The sequence below is a fragment of the Notamacropus eugenii genome, chromosome 3, assembly GCF_028372415.1.
Source record: "Notamacropus eugenii isolate mMacEug1 chromosome 3, mMacEug1.pri_v2, whole genome shotgun sequence".
Lineage (NCBI taxonomy): Eukaryota > Metazoa > Chordata > Mammalia > Diprotodontia > Macropodidae > Notamacropus > Notamacropus eugenii.
In genome coordinates this window covers 38,416,989-38,437,387 of record NC_092874.1, presented here as the reverse complement: position 1 = coordinate 38,437,387, position 20,399 = coordinate 38,416,989, and the positions used below count along the sequence as shown (strand labels likewise).

Below are 20,399 nucleotides of genomic sequence, written 5' to 3'. Positions count from 1 at the left end.
CATGACAGCTCTCCTGTTGGGGGATGGATGGCATCAGGGGCTCTTTGCTTCTCATTGCGCTTGCCTGAGTTCTGTCAATTATCTGACTCCTCATTCACGGTTCCCTAGACTCTTCCTTCATTTGGCTGTTTGTTATATCACAGGCTATACATAAGCAAATTACCCCTGGCCTGACAAGCTGTGCAAAAACTCCGCTTCAAGGACCAACAGGGGCTGGAGAGGGGGAATGAAGGACGAGGGCCTGCATTCTATCGCATTCTTCTGGTTTGGAAAGTCCCAGCTGAGCCTGCACAGAGTTTTTAATCTTCCCTAATCCTGGGTCATCGCCCAGTGTGACTGCAAGCCGACCAGCTGGGTTTGCAGTCAGAGTTCAGATCTTCTCAAGGGCAGGGTCTTTGGCACAGTCTGCCCCACATGTGGAGCAGGAGTCACCCAGATTTATATAACTCTTCAAGGTTTACAAAACCCAAGACTGGACACTCCTTCAAAAGGGGGTGATCCCACAGAAAGCTGGGAAGATTTGTGTGAACTAATGCAGAGTCAAGTCAGCAGGAGGAAGACAGCAGTTAACACAATAAAAACGACACGGCAAAGTCCAGCTATCACTGGGGGGCCCATGCTGGTGCCTGCTTCTCACCTCCTGACTGAGAGATGAGGAGCCCGAGAGGCCGAAGGAGACACAGAAAATGGCTAATCCAGTATTTATCCGAAGGGTTTGGTTTGGAGAGAAGGGAGAGAAAATACATGCTTGGTGACTGAAAAGAAAATTTTTGTGCCCTTCTTGAGGACAGAGACTCCCCCCACCCCCTGTGCCCTTTTTGGCTTCGCATTCCCAGCCCTAGTAGATCCTTAACAAAACGTCAATAGAATTCAGCTGGTGACTTGGCCTGACATTACTCTGACTCTTCCCATCTGTACTGAGGAGGGGGAGAAGAATGATCTGCCCCCATCATCTGACCCATGCCTGTTCCGCTGGTAGCTGGATGACAGCCTGAACTCTATTTCTCTCCATCCCACTCCCACCTACCCAACAAAAGAACCTGTGAACGAGCTAACAGCCTTCTGCACCTCTCTAGAAATCAAAGCACTCCTATGGGTCAAAAACCTCTCTGGACTGGGTGCCTGACTGAACTCAGACTCACCACGATCAAAACAGGCGTCTTTCCTCTCCCTCCAATGCGTCTTCCTACGAATCTTCCTATTCCTCTCAACGGCAACACTCTTCTCAGTCACTCTGGCTTGAAACCTTGGAGGTACATTTTACTCCTTTGTCCATTTACCCAGACTCCCCCCTACACCTGGGGTGCTTCCTCCTCACCCCCACCTTTCAGAGCACACCAGCCAGACTCCTCATGCCACGCCCCCCACACCTTTGTTCTCAATGCACTCATCAAAATCCGCCTTCCCACTGATTCTGAAAAGGGGATCTCAACTGATTGACTTTTAGAGCAACTCCCCATCCCATAAACCCCCCAGACCTTACCTTCCAGTTACCATTGCAGGTGCAGCTTTGGGGGGGGGGTGCGCGTTAGGGGGATGCACATTGTTTCCATTGTTAGACTGTGTCTCCTTTTTATTCCTATCCCCAGGCACAGAGCTGAACCCCTGGTAAGCATGCTTTTTCAATGGGAAAAGGACCCACATGTACAAAAATATTTATAGCAGCTCTTTTTGTAGTGGCCAAGAACTGGAAATCAAGGGGATGCCCATCCATTGGGGAATGGCTGAACAAGTTGTGGTATATGAACGTAATGGAATACTATTGTGCTCTAAGAAATGATGAACAGGTGGACTTCAGAAAAACCTGAAAGACTTACATGAACTGATGCTGAGTGAAACGAGAAGAACCAGGAGAACATCACATACAGTAACAATGACTAACTTTCATGGTCCTTCTCAGCAACACAAGGATCTAAGACAACTCCAAAAGACTCCTGGTAGAAAATGCGATGCACGTTACAAAAGGACTGTGGAGACTGACTGCGAGCGAAGCAGACTGTTTGCTTTCTTTTTCTCTTTTGTTGTTTTGTTTTGTTTCTTTTTTCTCTCCCGTTGGTTCCAACACTTCTTTACAACATGACTAATGTGAATGTACACGCAGAGTCCATATCAGATTGCACACTGGCTTGGGGAGGGGAGGGAAGGGGAGAAAACTGAAAACTCAAAAGCTTGTGGAAGTGAATGTTGAAAACTAAAAATAAATAAATATTTTAAAAAATGCTTTTTCATCGACTCACTCATTCATCCCTTTTGAACAAGGCTCTGTTCAGAAGTCCTGTCCCCCAGCAGCCCTTTATGATGTCCTCAGCTTCTTTTTCTGTCATTCTTAGAGCTTTTTGTCTGTTACCTCCTATTTGTATCCCCCACACCTTGCCTTTAGAGCTGATAAGGATCCTAGGGATCATCTAGTCAACCCCTCTCATTTTAAAAATTAGGAAACTGAGCCTCAGTGACTTAAGCACCAGGTCAAAGACAGGATTCAAACCCAATCCTTTGTACCCAGAGCCAGTTAACTTGTTTGGTTTTTTTCCTCCATATCATCCCCACATCCTGAACCAGGACACTTTCTGCTCTCTGTCTCCCCCATCTGTAAAGTGAATGGGCTGAATTAGGTAACCTTTAGAATCTCTCCTAACTCTCTACCTCTGAATCTCTGGTTCTAATTAAAGGCTGAGATACATCTTTCAAGCGCATCTCACATTCTCTTTGTCTCAAATGCTACTTCCTCCATAAAGCCAGTCCTGATCCCTAGTATGAAACCATTTTTCCTTCCTCAGCCTTTGCATAGGCATCATGTGCCTCTCTTAGGTACTTATGTTCTATTTGGTATCTAATGTATTTATAAATGTGTCATATACCATTTAGAGACTATAAGCTCCATCTGGGATTCCTGACTTACCTAAGCTTTGTCCTCTACCTGTCCATTCCACATCCCCCACCATCAGTGCCTTGCACAGGGCTCTGTTGAATAATTGAATCTGCTGAACTTCCTCCCAGTCTGGAATTCACCACAAGGCCACCTGCAGAAATGTAATTCTTCAAAAGTTTCCAGTGGCTGCCCAGCAGCCAGCCAACAGGTGTCGTGTTTATGGTGTTTTGTGTCTATCACAGCTCTGGGATTCATCAGCTGACAGAGAAGGCCGCTTCTGGGATATGGTTTCCCTGGGATGCCTTCCAGGAGCTGTCTGTCCTTGTCTCAGATGCAGGCCTGCTTCCACTCCAGGCTGGGCTCCAAGATAACATCTTCTCGGAAGGTTTCACTTCATTTACCTTTCTTAAGAAGCCTGGTTTGCATTAGGGTAGCCTTTGTTTGGGCTCTCTGCCACAGCAACATTAGCTTGAGGGATGGAAGGATTCTGACCCTCAAGGGGGAGAGGTCCCTGGGACGGTGCTTGGGCTACCTGGCTTCTTTGGTGGCCCAATCCTGGGCCAGTGTGGGTCTCCACTTAGCCTCATCAATGAACTGAGAGCCCTGGGTGGTCCTGAAGGTCCCTTCCAGGTATTCGGTGTTCTTCACAGATATCCTTTCATCTGATCCAGATACAGAAGCTACAGGTACACAGCACAAAATAACATGGGGGTATGAAAGCACAGGATCACCGAGAACACTTCACTCCAAATCTCAGCTCTAATTCTCCCATGCATGATCTCAAACAAGCCACTCAAAGCCCTCTGGAAGTCTTAATTTCCTTCCCTGTAAAGGGAGGGATCTTTGACTCAATGGCTTCTGAGGGTCCTTCCAAATTTGAGGGTTATACTCCAATGAGTAATCAATTATCTAATTAGGATTGTTCTCATTAGAGAGCCCAATCAGATAAATCATATGTAATATGTTCCCTCCAAAAAAGTGAGGTTGTCTAGGCCTGAATTCTTAGCCTAGGCTTTCTGCACTGAGCCACCTAACCAGATAGCAATCCAATCTTCACTCATAGGGAGCTGTGTAGACACAGTCTTATTCACTGATTCACCTCCAGGTCACAGTTACAGCCTCTGACACCCTCTAACCTGAGGACAAAACTATTTGGTGCAAGAGGTGAGACACTTAGAAAAGCTAACCTGTGCCTCACTTCCTCAGACTCAAAAATGGGGGATCATAAAAGTGACTCCCCCTAAAACATTTGCCAAGTGGACCACCAGAGGTCAGTGTGGCACAAAGCCCCGGCTGAAGAGTCTGGGGTCATAGGTCCAAATCCTGCCTCTGACATTTCCTAGTGGTGTGAGTTCTGGCAATCTTCAGTCAATCTCCATAGGCTTCAGTTTCCCCATGTAGGAGGACAAAATGGCCTCAGAGTTCCCTTTCATCTCTGGAGCCGTAATGAACCTTTTAGATGCTCCCATGAGCACCTCTTTGTAAATCATGGGAACAGAATAACAAAATGTTAGGGGAATTACAGGAAAATGAACTTACAGAGTGGTAGAGCTGTAAGAGCCATTCAGAGGTCATGGGGCCAGTCCAACACCTTTGATTTTACATTAAACCCCCTAGAATTTCAGAGCTGGAAGAGGCCTCGATGATGATCCAGCCAAACCCATACCCAAAGAAGGCTCCCTTCTATCACAACTTGACAAGTAGGTGGTCATCTGGCTTTTGCTGGGAAATTCTCTCCTGGCCCCAGGACACTCATTCCACTTTGGGGTGAGCCACAGGGTATTCTACTGAAGAGAACACTGTATTTGGAGTCAGAAAATCTGGATTCAAATCTGAACATTTTAAACTGTGTGATTTTAGGTCAATCCTTTCAACTCAAAAACATGACGATCTTCAGTGACTTATCCAAGGTCACATATGTAGTTATCAGCAGAGCTCAAACTGGGTTCTGGGCCAGTTCTCATTCCATTAAGAAAAAGAACTAACATGCTTACGTAGCACTTTAAGGTTTGCAAAGTCCTTTACAGATTTTATCTCATTTAATAATAATAGCTAACATTTACACAGCACTTACTATGTGCAAGTACTTTACAATTATTATTTCATCATGATCCTCACAACAACCCTGGGAGGTAGGTGCTGTTATTTTCCCCATTTTACAGATGAAGAAACTGAGGCTGACAAGGACTAAATGACTTGCTCAGGGTCACACAGCTAGTACATGTCTGAGGAAGAATTTGAACTCAGGTCTTTCTACTCCAGCTAGCTGCCTCTTTCCCTGAGAGACTTCCAGGTAAACAAAACCTCCCTGTCCACTTCAATGAGATTTTTTTCAGCTCCCTTTCCTTCCCGCCCATTTTTTTTTTTAAGCTCATGCTTACTCTCAGCGTCCTGGAGCTTGGCTTCCAATCACCCTGATTTGGAGGCGAAGGACTTAAAATTCGGGTCTCTATGTGGCCACTTGATAGCTGTGTATCACACTGAACAATTACTTAAATCTCTGCGTGTTCAGAATGACATGCTGGGCTCCCAGGGTAGGCTGCCCACAGCTCAATGAGAAGGGCCATGTAATCAGAAACTCAAGTTAGAGCTGGCCTCTGTGTCCTGCTCACATGGGCAGGCTCTGCTCCCAAGCTGGGTCCCTGCTTCTCTCAATGCACCTTGAAACTCTCCTGACTGACAGGTCCAGCCTGCCCAGGCCTCTTGGCCAGGGCTGACACTGCCACCACCACCACCACCACCACCACCACCACCACCACCACCAGCAGTCACAAGCAAGCCTAACAACAAGGCAGCCCGGCCAGGCTTTCCATGGATCCTCCCCCTCACCTTCCATTCATCTGGGAAGAATGTTCTGATGCTCCCAGAAAAGCTACCAAGTCTTTTCTGTGAGGCTGGGGCCCAAGTCAAGGCCTTCCTATTGCTTGTTTCTGCTGGGGTTTTTCATTCATTTTCTACACTGGCCCTCTTTCCACTGAACCATGGGAAGTTATGCCAAGTTTACCAGATGAGAAACTGAGGCACAGAGAAATTTAAAAAATAATTTCTGTATGAAGATAAAAGTCATAAAACCCCCCGAAACTTCCATAGACGTGACCATGTTTGAACCTCAAAAGAACTTGGGCTAGAGCTGAAAAAAGAGGATCTGGGTTCAAATGGTAGCTCAGTCATTTACTGGCTGTGTGACCTTGGGCAAGTGACCTAGGTTTTCTGGGCCTCGTTTCTCTCATCTGTAAAATGAGAAGGCTAAACCGGATGACCTTCAAGGTCTCTTTCTATTCTAAGCCCATGATCTCATATGAACATACTTACATACCAAAAAAAATCCAGAAAAAGGGCTGCCCATCAAACAGTGACTGCAATGGGACCTTTTAAAAATAAATCTGAATTAAGAGCTTTTATTTTTACATTGCCCAGATTTTCCCCTCTATCTTTTCCTCTGTCTCCCTTCCAAAGAGCTGTCCTTATAACACAGAATTTTTAAAAGAGAAAAAAACTTAGCAAAATGAATCAATGTCATAAAAATGCATTGTCATTAGTCAGATTGTCTGCGCAGAGCTTCCTATCCATGGCTCCCCACCTCTGCAGAAGAGCGGGGGAGGCATCTCATTTTTGGAGACAAGTTTGTCATTTATAACTCTGCCTTATTCCACTTCAGTAGTTCTGTGGTTATGGCTTTCTCCATTTACACTGTTGCCGTCACCATGTATCTTGTATTCTTGGCTCAGCGGACTTCGCTTTGCATCAGTTCGCAGAAACCTCTCCATGCTTCTCTGTATTCACTGTGTTTGTCTTTTTCTGTATCACCGTCTGTTTAGCCAGACCCCAATCAGTTGTCATCTACTTTGGCTCCAGCTCTTTGTTACCACAGAAAGTGCTGCTGTAGATATTTCATTGTATATGGAGCTTTTCTCTTTGTCAATGACCTCCTTAGCGTTTATTCCCAGCAGCAGAATCTCCAAGTCAAAGGCTAGGGACTTCACTTCCACAGTTTCAAATTGCTTTCCCAAATATCAATTAACAGCTCCATCAACAATGCACTAGTGTGCCCAACTCCTCCAACACGGACCATTCCTGTCATTAACCACCATTGCCATTTTGCTGAATGTGAAGTAAAATCTAAGAGCTGTTTTTATTGGCATGTCTCTTATTATTGGTGTACCAGTGCTGATCTGTAGCTTACAAGTATTTATTTTGATATCATCTATACTTCCTCCAGTATCTTTCCCTCCTTCCAATCCCAGAGTACCATCTCTTATAAAAAAGAATCACAACTTACAAATATTCTCTTTATAGTATGGCCTTGGCCAAATCACTTGCCCTCCCTGCATCTAGTTTCCTCATCTGTAAAATGAGGGACGGGCTCAATGGCCTCCAATGTCCCTTGGCCAGCCCTAAATCTACACCTATATTTTTGACAGCTCTGGGAAAGATATGTGAGATTCAGCCTGTGGGTTCACTATTTCCTCTGTGTGCCTCTCTCCTCATATACTGGATAACTGTCCACAAAATAATAATAGCTCATTTTCCATAGTACTTGAAGATGAGGTGGATGCTATTACTATCCCCACTTTACAAAGGAGGAAACTGAGGCTGATGTCAAAAGACTTGGCCAGTGTCACAGAGTGAGGAAGTCTAGGAGGCAGGATTCAAACTTGGGCCTTCCCAACTCCAAGTCCAGCACAATGTCCTCTGGATCGCTTAGCTAGGTTACCTTTCGAAGTGAGCAACAAACTGGGGATTGGGCATCCACATGGAGGGCCTTAACTCCTCTGATTGGCCCCAGCATCTATGGCTGCTGCTGAGGTGACTGTGACTCATGGAGTAGATTAGAGATCCCTCATCATTTATTCCTTTAAGGGACTAGAGATGGTGGGCCCTGAAATATCTTGTGCTCACGTGACAGGGACTGCAGGGCTGCTTCCCAGAGTCTGTCATTAACGAATGTGTGACCAGTGTGACCTTCTATTTCCCTTCTGAGGATTCTGTAAGGAAGCCACTTCAGCTATTCAAATACATGGAAATCCTCTTAAACATGTCTTTGTTTTATTACCGCTACTAGTAATAGTAATAATAGCTAAGCCTGATATATTACTTCACAATTTGCCAAACATTTTAGATACTCTACCTCATTTGAACCTCATAATAACCCTGTGAGAAGGATGTTATCATTATCCCCATTTTACAGAAAAGAAAGTAAAACTGAGAGGAGTTCAATGATGCCCCCATGCTCTTACCACTTAGCGTCTGAAGTTGAATTTGTATCAGGCCTTCTTACTTCCACTCCAAGTCGTGAATCATGAAGCAACTGGCTACTTTCAGCTAGTATAACATTCAAGCAGGAAAATATAGCTCCTTATTTTTAAAACCACTGTTGCCCAATGGTTAACCGATGCTCCAATGGTTAAACCAATGGTACATGAATTAATGAAATATTATTGTGCCACAAGAAACAACAAATATGAGAAATCTCCAAATATGGGGAGAGTTGGATAACAGGACACAAGTCAGGGGACCTACATATAGAAAGACAATAGAAAGAATAAGAAAACAAGCAAGCTCGACCCTGGGGAAGAGAGAAGGAAATGCACCTCCTGACTTTGGCTGAAAAGTGGGAGGCTGTTGGTGTGGATGGTGGAACACACCATGAGCTGTGGCTGATATCTGGTTTGCTTTGTTTCCTTCTTCCTTGTAAGAGAAAGTTCATGGGAGGTGATGGGGAGGGGGTGGATAGAAGATGGGCATATTTGGAAATGATTGTGATGTCAAGCCAAAAGACATCAATACAACTTACAAAGCAACAAGGCTCACTGAGGGAGGGAGATTATTGCTGAAGGAATGTTGTTTGACCTTATCTAGGAAAAGACATCAGCTTTGAGAATTTGAGTCATCATTTGTCCAAATGACCTAGGGCAAACGAAGAAGGAGACAATGTCATTACAAGGCTAAGGGAACAGAAAGAAACCTCTTAACTCTCTTGTCTGTGCCTTTTTTCTTAACTTAATTAAGGGGACAAGCATAAATCCCTAAGTGCTATTAAAATGTCTGGTCAGGAGGCATGGGCAGGGCATGAGAGTCGGGGGACCTGTTTTATAGGATAATTCTATAGGACTGGTTATAGGCCAATAACAAAACTCCCTGGCCGCCTCCCACATCAAGAACAGGCTATTTCCAGTAACAGAGGCTGACCACAACAGCTGAATGGAAAGACCCTCTATTTCCAGCTTTTAGGCTCATCTTCTGTTTTTATCTTTTTTCAAGATGAGATTTAAACTAGGAAGGTGTTCTACTGCCAAATGTCTTCAGTACTACATGGTTTACTTAGCTTCCCTCCTAGAACTTAATTCTCCTTGGCCCTTGTGGTATCCAACATGGATGGGTGGCACCCATAGTAAGAAGATCCGGGCAATGATTGGTTTCATCCTTGGAAGCAGGTCACCATGTTCCCAGGATTCTGTGCAACCTGAGACAAGTCCCTCAATCTGGGCCTCTGTTCCTTACTCTACCAAATGAGGGTATTGGACAGGATGGTCACTGAGGTCCTTTCCAGCTTGAATTTCTGTGATTCTGTGATCTCCAGCTGGATGGCCCATGGTAATCTCAAATTTAAAATGACTAACACAAGATTCATTATCTCTTCCCTAAAGTCACTGATCTTCTGAACTTTCCTATTTCTATCAAAAAGTACCCCCATCCTTCTAGTACCCAGTTTCCATCCCTTGTATTCAACACTTTACTCTCCATATTTGGAATCTAACCAATGGCTGAGCCTCACTGATTCTACTCTGACCACCTCTCCCTCTTCTCTCCACCCTCATGGTCTCATTGTCTCTTACCTAGACCAGTGCAAGATCCCACAAGGCCTCAATTTTCTTCTCTTGCCAATCACCCTCCATCCGTATTCTCCCAAAACACAGGATCCCGATCCTGGCTCAGGAAGCATGAGTGATACCCTATTGCCTCTAGTATAGAACATCAACTTCTTTTGACATTCGAAGTTCTGTGCAGGCTGGCTCCTTCCAGGCCTCATACATCATACAGGCTGGTCAAAGTGGCACATCTGCTTTTCCTAGGACATGATGTCCTGTCTCCATCCTTGCGTGTTTGCCTTGGCTCTCTGTTGGGACTCAGAATGTCCCATGTCCTTACCTCTCTTTCTTCTAATAATCCTTTGATTTCTTCAAGGTTGAGCTCAGGTATCACCTCCTCCAGGTCGTGTCCCCTGATACTCCCGGGCACTTTGTATTTGGGATTGGGCTTGAAAGGATTTTAGAGGTCGCCAAGTGGAGACTCTTCATTTAACAGATGAAGCCGAGGCACAGAGGTTTAAATGGCTTCTCTAAAGTGCCACTAGGAAGTACCTGAGGCAGAATTGGAACCTGGGTCTTCCTGGCTTCCTGCTTCCTGGAGCTCCTTGAAAGAGGGACTGTTTCATTTTTGTCTCTGAATTCCCTGGTCTGTGTTAAGTGTCAGCAGCTTCATGAATACTCCCTGATGGGTTTTATAGAGGAAGGAACTGAAGTCAAGAGAGGTAACAAGACTGCTCCCAGGTCATGGAGCAGGTGAAGGGCAGGGCCAGACAAGGCTCTTGCCCTGACAGCAGACATGCAACCTTCCTCTCTCGTGCCCTTTTCCAGAACCCCTGGTGCACCTGGTGTGTCTGAACTACCCTGTATGTCCCCCCCAACCAGGATCTTTGAGCAGCAGCTTTTTGTTGTAATACAAATGCCATCGGGCATGAGCCAAAACCAGCCAATATAAAAAGGGCAAGATTCAAGCAAGGACAAAGAAGACATTGATTTATGCTGTGGGTCTAATCAATAAGAAGCCTTTCCCCACTTAAAAACAGCAAAATGGACAATATATTCCTCAACAATAGAAATGTGGCTTCTCGGTTGGGTCCTTCACGTCTCAGCTTCAGGCCTCTGATCAATGTATCCTGAAGGAATTCTATATGATTAATCAGTGAGGGAGACTTGAGTCTCAGTTTCCAACTCTGTAAAATGAGAAGGTTGAACCTGACATTGGCCAGGGCCTCTAGCCCAGACCCCTGTAAGCTTGGGCCCCTCTTGGTTAGCTTTCATATTATCTGGTCCTGACCATCTCTGCAGCCCTCTCACCACCACCACCTCCCAACTTGAGCTCCATGTGCTTCTGCTATTAGCATGTAAGCTCCCTGAGGCTTGTTTCTGTAACTCTCCCATCCCCGACCCATGCTTAGCACAATACCTGACACATAGTAAATGCTTAATCAATGCTTTTTCATTCATTCAAACAAATGGTGCCCTGGAAAGATTGTCTCTGAACACTGATATTTTCTGCCACTCAGGTAGTGCGTTACTGGAGCCTCCTACCCAAAGCGCTGTGTGATGGAAGAGAAAGAAGTCTACCTTGGCTGATGAGAGGCCCAGCTTTCCTGCCTGCCTCCCCATCTGAGAATGTCCTGCAGCTGAGGGCTAATATTCACTGAACAACACATGTGTTGAAACTAGGCATTATCACTAAGGAGGCCTTCTCTGTGTGCCAAATTTCCCCCCTCAAAGTCTTTCAGTAACTAGATCTTCAAGGTCATCAGTTACCAGACCATTTGCTATATTCACAGACCAGATCAGCAAAAAGATCTAGCACCACATCTCTATTTAGATGCATAAACCTGAGCATCATTCGGGGGAGGCTCCTCCCAGTGACACCCTATGAACTAATTAGCCCAGGATAAGCCTCCATGTTCACACCTCAGATGCGGATGTGCTGAGGATGCTCTGTCTACACTGGAAGAATAAAGTAAGGAATCAGTGCAAGTGGCCAGATAACTCAGGCAGGCTCCTAACCCTCTCCCAACACTGGCCCCCAACACACAAAATCCCTTTTTCTTCATTACTGATGAGTTTGAAGGGCCTGGAATATTCAAATAACTGTCTCAGTTCTCATATATGAAAATAAGACATCCTGGCATTATGGGAAGAATCCTGGGAGTTGGGAGTCCGGGGATCCAGGCTCAGCTCTGAGACTCCCTGCGCCACAATGACAAATTCCAAGTTGGCCTCTGCCAAGCTGATTTTTCCATTTGGTCCCTTTCTTTACAGAGCCAGGACTAGGGATAGACAAGGTGGGGAGCTGCTCACTCTTTCGAACTACCAATATCTTCAGGGTCCCCTCACAGCAACCTTTGGGGGCACAGCCTGATCCTCCTGCTCATCCCCCACTAGCACTAATGCCACGGGATGCTTCTACTACAATCAAAAGTTTAACAAGACCATCACTCTCCACCGTCCAGTCCCGAGATGTGGTCCACTCTATCATCCTTCTGGTGTCTCTGGAATGCGGCCTGATGGACAGTCGAGCCAGGCAGTCTGGGTGACAGGACAGAATTGGGGGGGCCTCCCTACAATGCCCACTTCACTGTGGCTCGCCTTCCCAACCCGACAGCCCCACCCCTTGCAGATATCTCTGCTAGGAGCCCTACTCTCCTGAGATGACTCCCCAGCCCCAAACACCACTCCATGAAGTCCACAGACCACATCAGTTTCATACTCAGCTCAGCCCACCCTCTTCTGCCCCTTCAAAACAACAATAAAGGTTAGCGTTTCTATGTCACTTTGAGGTGTTTTATGTTAACTCACTTGGTCCTCTCAACAACACTGTGAGGCTCATGCTGTTATTATTCCCATTCTACAGAAGGAGAAACGGAGGCAGAGAAAGAGGTGAAGTGACTTGCTCAGGGTCACAGGGGTAGGTAGGATTTGAACTCAGGTCTTCCTGACTCCAAGCCCAGCGTTCAATCCACTGCACAATCCAGCTCCATCATGAGTCCTTTCCCTCCTCCCCCCATGCTCCCCGTTGTGTGTGGTTTTAACCTATCAGAAGGCAAACTCCTTGAAGGTAGGGATGATAGTGCTCAGCACAGTGCCTGCCTGCCTGTCAGGCTGTCTGGTCCACTTTCTGAGATGTACCTGAGCTGTCATCTTCATGAGGCACCACCAGGAACACACTTCTAAAGACAGCTTGTCTAATGGGCACATATGCCCCATCTTGGCAGTTTCTCTGAAGGAAGAGAGTGAGAGCACCCACTTTTGACACCTCTGAGATAATGACCCATCTCAGCAGGACCATCTTCTGGGAATGAGTCCAAAAGTCTGTTACAACCAAGAAAGGAGCAGGTGATTTGGTCTGATTCAGCAGAGGGCTGGGCAGGGCCATGCTAGGACACAGAATGACCGTCCATGCCCCAGGTCACTGTGCCCTCCTCCTGAAGCCTGATCCCACGCCTTGGCAATGTCTTTCCTGTGACACTTCCTTTAGAAATGGACTCAGAAGCCGGAAAGCTGACAGGACATTTCCCAAACTTCTAGGAAGGCAGGAAACTGTGTGTGCTCAGCAGAACTTCCGGAAAAGGAGACAGAAGAGCAGGGAGAGCCAGCAGAAAGGGAATGTGTCAAACTCACAGGGATCAGGCTGTTTTTCCCCCCTGTTCTTTTCTTTTTTAACCATCAACCTGACCTTCAGTTGTACAAGAGGGTTTGCCCGTGATGATCTCTGCTTCCCAGGTATGACATGACGAGATGTGATGACTGGCACAAAACTGCTTTCCCTCATCCCACCCCTCAGGCTCTCAAAGAGAAAAGGGACAAATGTCTTTTTTTTTTAACTACTGTAGGGAACCCAACCAAGAGGCCTCCACCTACAACCCTCCCAAATCAATAGGCCTCATGGTAATGGCTGTGTTGTCCACCTACTCCCAGGCAGTAAGTACAGAGCTAAGACACCACTACTGCTCCGGTCCTCAGTTCTGCCCAACCCACGTGAGGACTGACCTAAGGGAAGCAGGTGTTGCAGCAGGAATTCAGCTTTTCCCCTGTTCACACCAGCATCCTTTAAACGGGAGAGATGTCGTTCTTCTCTACAAGCTCTTACCCCAGTGCAACCATCTCTCCTCCAACTTACTGGCAAAGGTTTTTATTTGACTTGAATAATGATCTGGGAAAGAAGCAAGGAAGTCAGAGCAGCCCTGAGTTCAAATTTTGCCTCTGATATATACTAGCTGGATGACCTGAGGGAAGTTACCACTGCTCTCAATGCCCCAGGCAACACACTAGGACTGGAATTTTTAGGGGAGTTGCTGCTTTCCATTGGGGAAGGCAGTTTCCCTACACGCATGAAATTAGTAAACATTTATTAAGGGCCTACTGTGTGCCAGGCATTGTGGTAAACACTAGGGATACAAAAGAGGCAAAGATAGTCCCTGCCTCAAGGCCAATTTTCTAGAAACAGTCATGTTGCTTCATTTAGGAAGTATAGACATCACCAGACATAAAATATTAACATCTGACCTCTGTGGAAGGAAGCAATAAGTCCCATGAGCTATTTTCTGGGGATTGATGAAGATCCTCCAATCATTCTCCTGACCCTGGGGGACCAACCACAGGTTATCAGAGGTTTGGCACACAGTAGACACTAAATAAATGCTTGTTCCCTTTCCCCTTGAATTTTATAATATAATAATGTATACAAAATTTTTTTTGACATATAACATAATTTAGTGGAACGAGCACTGGAACTGAATTCCAATGACCTGGATCCAAACGCTCTCCTGTCATTTACTACCAATCTAACCTTAGCTAAGTCAATTCATGTTTTTTTTTTCATATTTTAATACATTTTTGTATATTCTGTTAAATATCTCCCAATTACATGTAAAAATTTTAACATTCATTTTTTTGAATGTTGTTTCAAATTCTCTTCCTTCCTCTTGCCCATCCCTCCCCCTCCTCGGGAAGGCAAACAATGGGATATCGATTACAGACATATTTCACATTGTTTTGAGCCAAAACCTTCTCATCTGTAAAGCCAGGACAACATAAGTGGTAGCGCCTCCCAGCCCACATATCTCAGGGGGTCTGTGACTATTTGGTGATATGTCTGTCCAGTTCCTTGCAACCATAGAGTACTCTCTCCCTAAATGATAGGAAGTCTGGCATTATTATTCCTGAAAACCACAAACTGAGGCCAAAGCAGGTGTTACTGTGAGGATCAAACTTCATCAAGGCAAAGGCACCCTAGAAGTGCAGGGTATAATTGTTACTCCTGCTACTAATAAATTCCATCAACTCACTGATTAGACGTCTTTAGGACATATGACACAAATATAATATATATAATACGTAATGTAACATAACAAAATCAAGCTACCGCTTCAGTGGTGACTCATCCAAAGTAACACAGGTCTTTCCATTCATTCTGGAGAATGAATCTATATAAAATACCAGATAATATGTAAAAATAATATGTAACATGAAGACCCAAAGGAATAGATATCCACAGTGGCATGCAGATGAGAGTGGAAGGAAAAGGAGACTGTGAACCAGGCAATGAGCTCACTGATAAAGGAGGCAGAATGTCCTAAGGACCAGCAGATGATGGTCCCAGGATCTGGACTGAGTGATAAATCTGGAAGTCAGAATAGAGGTAAGCATTTAACCTCCGTGATTCAGCTTCCTCATCCATAAAATGTAGGGCCTGGATGAGAAGACATTCAGCTCCAAATATACATCCCTATGTTTCTTCATATGACTAGAAAAGGAGCAGGGCTGGTCGTAGAGTGAGGGTGCCTCTGAGCAAGCCAATGGATGGCTAGGATGGCTAGCCCGAGTGCTGCCTGAACAGCCATGGGACGGACCCGAGGGAAAGTCAACCAGCTGAGGAGAGTCCCTTTAGAGCTGGGGCTCTTAACCTGGGGTCCATGACTGCTTTCTCTAAAAATATTCTGATAACTATACATTCCTATAATTAATTTCCTTTGCTATCCTATGCATTTTATTTTATGCTTTTAAAAACACAATTCTCAGAAGGGTCCCTAGGCTTCACCAGCCACCAAAGAGATCCATGATACCACAAAGATGGAGAACCACGGTGTAGAGCATTGATGGGGAGAGAAGACCAAGGGTCCCATTAGATGATGCATTGGAGGGAATAATCATTTCAATGAAGTCACATACCCAGTGGAATATGGAAGGGATCCCTATAACATTTATCTCTCAGAATTATCGTAAGGATTAAAGGAGACCCCATAAGTATTTCTCAAGCCTAGGAATGTTCTGAATGGCAGGTATATTATGACTAGTTTTCTACAGAACAGAGTGGGTAGTGAGTTCAGCAGGATGGGGGAGTGGGGGTCTGTTCATGAGGCTAAAGGCCTGATAGGCAAGGAAGCTTAGAACTTCTTGGAAGGCCTCCTTACATAAATACAAATGATTGTTTTATTACCTAGAAGAAATATGGATATTTGAATGGGAGAAGAAGGCTGGGAAGTCTATTAGGAGACCATTTAAAGAATAAACAATTAGCATGGAGCACAGACAAACAGCTCTGCCACATGCCTGGATAACTCCAGCATTCCCTTCCCCCAACAATTCTCTGGCTACTTTCCATGGCCAAACTGTAAATATCCTTAATATTACCTTTGTCATGGAGGATAAATATACAGGCTCTGCCTTTGAGACTAAAAGCATTCAGGCAGCAGATGTTCAAAAATTCATGGATGTTTTCCCGGCTCTCTGGCCCCTCTGGCTCTCCTGCTCCAGTGACACACCATATCTTTTTATTATCAGATCTTGGTGGGGAAAACCACTTTGTCTGACCATTCAAGGATGGAATGGTTTCAGCACAGGGTCCTATAAATCCATTGCTCCAAGGGTTGTGGGTTTCCTAATGGCACCTTAGGGAAAAGACAGTTATTGGGAGCAGATTGCCAGCTGAGTTGACCGCACTTGGGGGCACTTTACTGAGGGGATACAGATCTAATGTCAGATCATTTCAGACACTTCCTAACGAAGGAATGTCAGCATCTCCTGTGGCAATCCCATGGCTTCTGAGAGGAGCATTTGGGGGACCAAGGCCTTTGTGATTTGGGGGATGGAGCCTGGGAAGGCTTCCCCCACCTTCAAATGCCTCCCTGCTATGAAATGACACAGAATATACAGAAGTGGAGCCAAACCACAGAGGATTACAGATGGGGACTGAAAGCTGTGGAGCCTCGACTGACCAGACTGAACCAGGACCAGAGGCCTCCAGGGTTCCACTTTGCAGCCTGCTCTTATCCCTCCACTTTGTATCTGTCTTGCCAAGCTTTTCATTAAAACAAGACACTATGGATCAGTACGAGGACACCTGGCCCCACAAAGCACTTGTCAGTGCAGAGAACCTTCCCATCTGGGAGTCGCCTGATAATGCTGTCCCTTCTGGATGCCTGACTCCCTCTCCCCAGCTTCCTTTTACTTGGGGGGTTACAGGACAGAGAACCAACTTCCTGGCCTCAAAGGGGAAAAGGCAAATGTCCCACCTCCAGGTCAATAAGCCCACCTCTCCTCCAGGCACTCTGTCCCTTCTTGCCAGCATCTATTACCCAGAAGGGAAAGCCCAAACCCAGAAGCCACCCATCCAGGACCCTCTTCCCCTGCTTTGATTAGTCGGATTTTCTAAGCAGGAGATTATGGATGACTGTGAAAATCATCTGAGTATGGGTTAGGGGCATCTTCTCCCAGACCAGATAGTGGTCACTTTGCAGACATCCACTCAGTTAAGGCCAGCTCCAACGGACTAGGTCAGGGGCTATTTTTAGAAGCAGTTTTACACAGGGGCTCATTTTATTTTCCTTCTCTCACTATCTCCCCCTGGCCACTCTCATCTCTCATTGAAATAGATGGCCACATGCAGTAAATGTGCAGCCAGCCAGACTTTATCCCAGGGGGCTGAGAAGGCAGTGGGTTTTTAAAGGATGGCTTGGGTTGGATAGATTTAGAGGTAAACTGGAACAGGGAGTTGAGGGTTTTTCAGGGAAAGAGACAAGAGACAAAGCCACCTGGGCCTTCGTTCCAGCCCAAACCCCCACTAGCGCCTGGCTGAAGGCTAACTGGCTGCTTGCTAAAGATCCCAAACACCACATTCAGCAAACAGATCAATAGCACCCACATCATTTACCTTCTGAAATGGGCAAGCAGCAGTCGAGGAAATCAGTCTGAGCCAAAACAAGGGAGAAAAAAATTTGAAGATAAATCCCCAAAGTGACTGGATTCAGAATCATGCTGGCTGGTCTAGGAAATTCCAGTCTAGCAGCAATGCTGGTCTGGATTTGGGAACCTGTCTTTGCCTCTCTCTCTTACTGTCTGTGTGATCTCTCCCTCTCTCTCTCCGCCCCCCCCCTTCACCCTTCCCACTCCGTCCCATGCCATTTGAAAGAAAGAATGCCAACCATTTCCCATGAAATCTTCTCCTTACACTAGACAGGGTTATATTTAACTCAAGCTGTGGATCAAATGCCCAGATTAAAATTAAAATCTTGGAATTCTATTTTTCAAACACTTATCTCTAAGTAGATGCTTATAACATCATGGGGGGAGATGGACAAGAATGCAATCCAAATTGTTATAGTCAAATCTAGAGTCCACAAACATCTGCATGATACAGATGGGTTGGTTATCCTCCATCATTTAATCAGTTCAGACTAGGCTCACACAAACACAGCATCAACTCAATTAACTGGTCCAGTGACAATGAGGACCGCACATTTTCCCTTTGACATCCCTCTGGTGACAAATGCTATAGTTTAACTTTGGAGGGTTCTACAACTGTCCCTTTAGGTCTGGAGTCTATGAACTTGTACTTTTTAAAATGATAACTATATTCCAATATAATGAGTTTCCTTTGCAAGCTTATGTATTTTTTTTTAAATTTTATTCTAAGAAAAGGTCCATAGAATTCCCTGAACTGTTAAAGAGGTCCATGATATAACTGAGAAAAATGATCATTTTTCTCTCATATTAATAACCAATTACCATTGGGGAGATCCAGGATTTCTTCCTCTCCTATTTCCTCATTTTCTATTAGGTCAAATCAAACTCTGAAGAATAAGGCTGATAACGAGACTGGATTTAACATTTTCCTCTCTCTTGTTCAGAACCCACCCAACTGAGGAAGTTTAATTATGATTAAAGAGTAAAAAGACTCGACTCTACTAATGTGGATGTTCTGCCCATTGGGTTCTCTCAGGCTAGGCACTGTGGGATGAAGGCTGGGCTAGATCCTTTATCTAGATTGGCCAAGGCTGGGGGTGGTCTGGGAGTAAGAGACAAAATCAAAGTGAGGCCTCCAGCTCCTCATAGGTCCACCCCTCAGTAGAATATTCATTCCTCAATTATTAACCAATCAGAGTTGATTGCCACCTGTCAGGAAGAGGCCTCCAGGAGAGGTCTTTGGTTTAGGAGAAAAGGCCAAATGACCATCCTTTTATTAATTATTTACTAGCCATCATTAATAAAATGATTAATTACCCAGAAATTATACCTCTTGAACTTTTTGTATTCACATAACAAAAGTTAAAGATCCCTACTTTTAAAAGAAAGTGAGTTAAATTTTAAGATAATATCTTCTATGAGGATATTAACATTTCTATATGGAAGTTGGGACTCTTATTCATGTCCAGAACCAAGGACAAGATATTATCAGGCTGACTGATACATAAGGACCAATTTATCAGTTTGTATTTCCAGAAATAGGATCATGTTACAGTCTCTCTTAAGTGATACACAATTCTCCATATGAAAGTTTTTCCATCTAGAAACAATTACCTTTAAAGTCAGTGCCTCAGTGGATAGACAACTGGTCTGGGGTCAGAAAGACCTTGACTCAGGTCTACACCTGGCAGACCCTAGCTCTGGGCTCCTCTAAGTGCCCATTGCCTGGGTAGAGGGAGCTCCTTCCCTGGAAGGTTCCTATGTTAACGACATTACAGACCCTGTTGCAGTGACCTGAGGATAAATCAATTCAGAAATGAAAAAGTTGCCAATGCAGCGGATGGTTGGGCTGAGGTGAATTTTCATGTCTTCAGTGTCTTACGGTAGTTCCGCTAACAGCCCCTAAAAATTAGGATTTTGTTCCTGTGGCAGCTAAGGGGCATGACAGAGGAAAGAGTCAGGAAGACCTAAGTTCAAATTTAGCTGACTATCAAATAATGACTCTCTGAATGACTCTGGGCAAGTCATTTAACCAAGGTCTGCCTCAGTTTCCTCAGTTGTAATATGGGGACAACAACAGCACTTACCTCACAGAACTGTTGTGAGGATCAAATGAGATATTGTAAAAAATGATTAGCACAGTGCCAGGCACATAGTAGGTACTTACTAAATGCTTGTCTCCTTCCCCCTCTGGAGAAGGAAACCAACTATGTTCTAAGGGCAATAGCGGGCATAGTGAGGGCCCCCTGCTCCCTAGTCAGGACGAGTCAGGGAGAATGATACCCTTGTAGTTTAGGACAGCGCTTATGAACGTTTTTTTGTATCTTGTACTTCTTTGGCATTCTAGGGACCCCTTCTCAGAAGAATATTTTTAAATGCATGAAATAAAATAGGATTACAAAGGAAATCAATTATATTGAAATACAGTTATTAGAAATTAAAAATTTATGTTTGCAATTCAGAACCCCCTGCTTTGGAAGGAAAGGCTATGTTTTGGAGGAAAAGCAAAAGAACCCACTCCTTTA

The 20,399-nt window shown here is 44.9% G+C and overlaps 1 protein-coding gene across 5 annotated transcripts in view; it reads right to left on the bottom strand.

The window, feature by feature from the left end:
- The window catches only part of COLQ (collagen like tail subunit of asymmetric acetylcholinesterase), a 69,439-nt gene extending 51,460 nt beyond the window's left edge, over positions 1-17,979 (bottom strand). Inside the window, exon 1 of one of the 5 annotated variants that reach the window (XM_072651280.1) lies at positions 17,843-17,979. In XM_072651280.1, coding sequence (XP_072507381.1) covers positions 17,843-17,945 — 103 coding nt within the window. In that variant the 5' untranslated portion in view covers positions 17,946-17,979. The remainder of the gene's footprint in view (positions 1-17,842) is intronic. The other 4 variants (XM_072651281.1, XM_072651279.1, XM_072651278.1 and 1 more) reach the window with 4 other exon arrangements.
- Between the last annotated feature and the right edge of the window lie 2,420 nt (positions 17,980-20,399).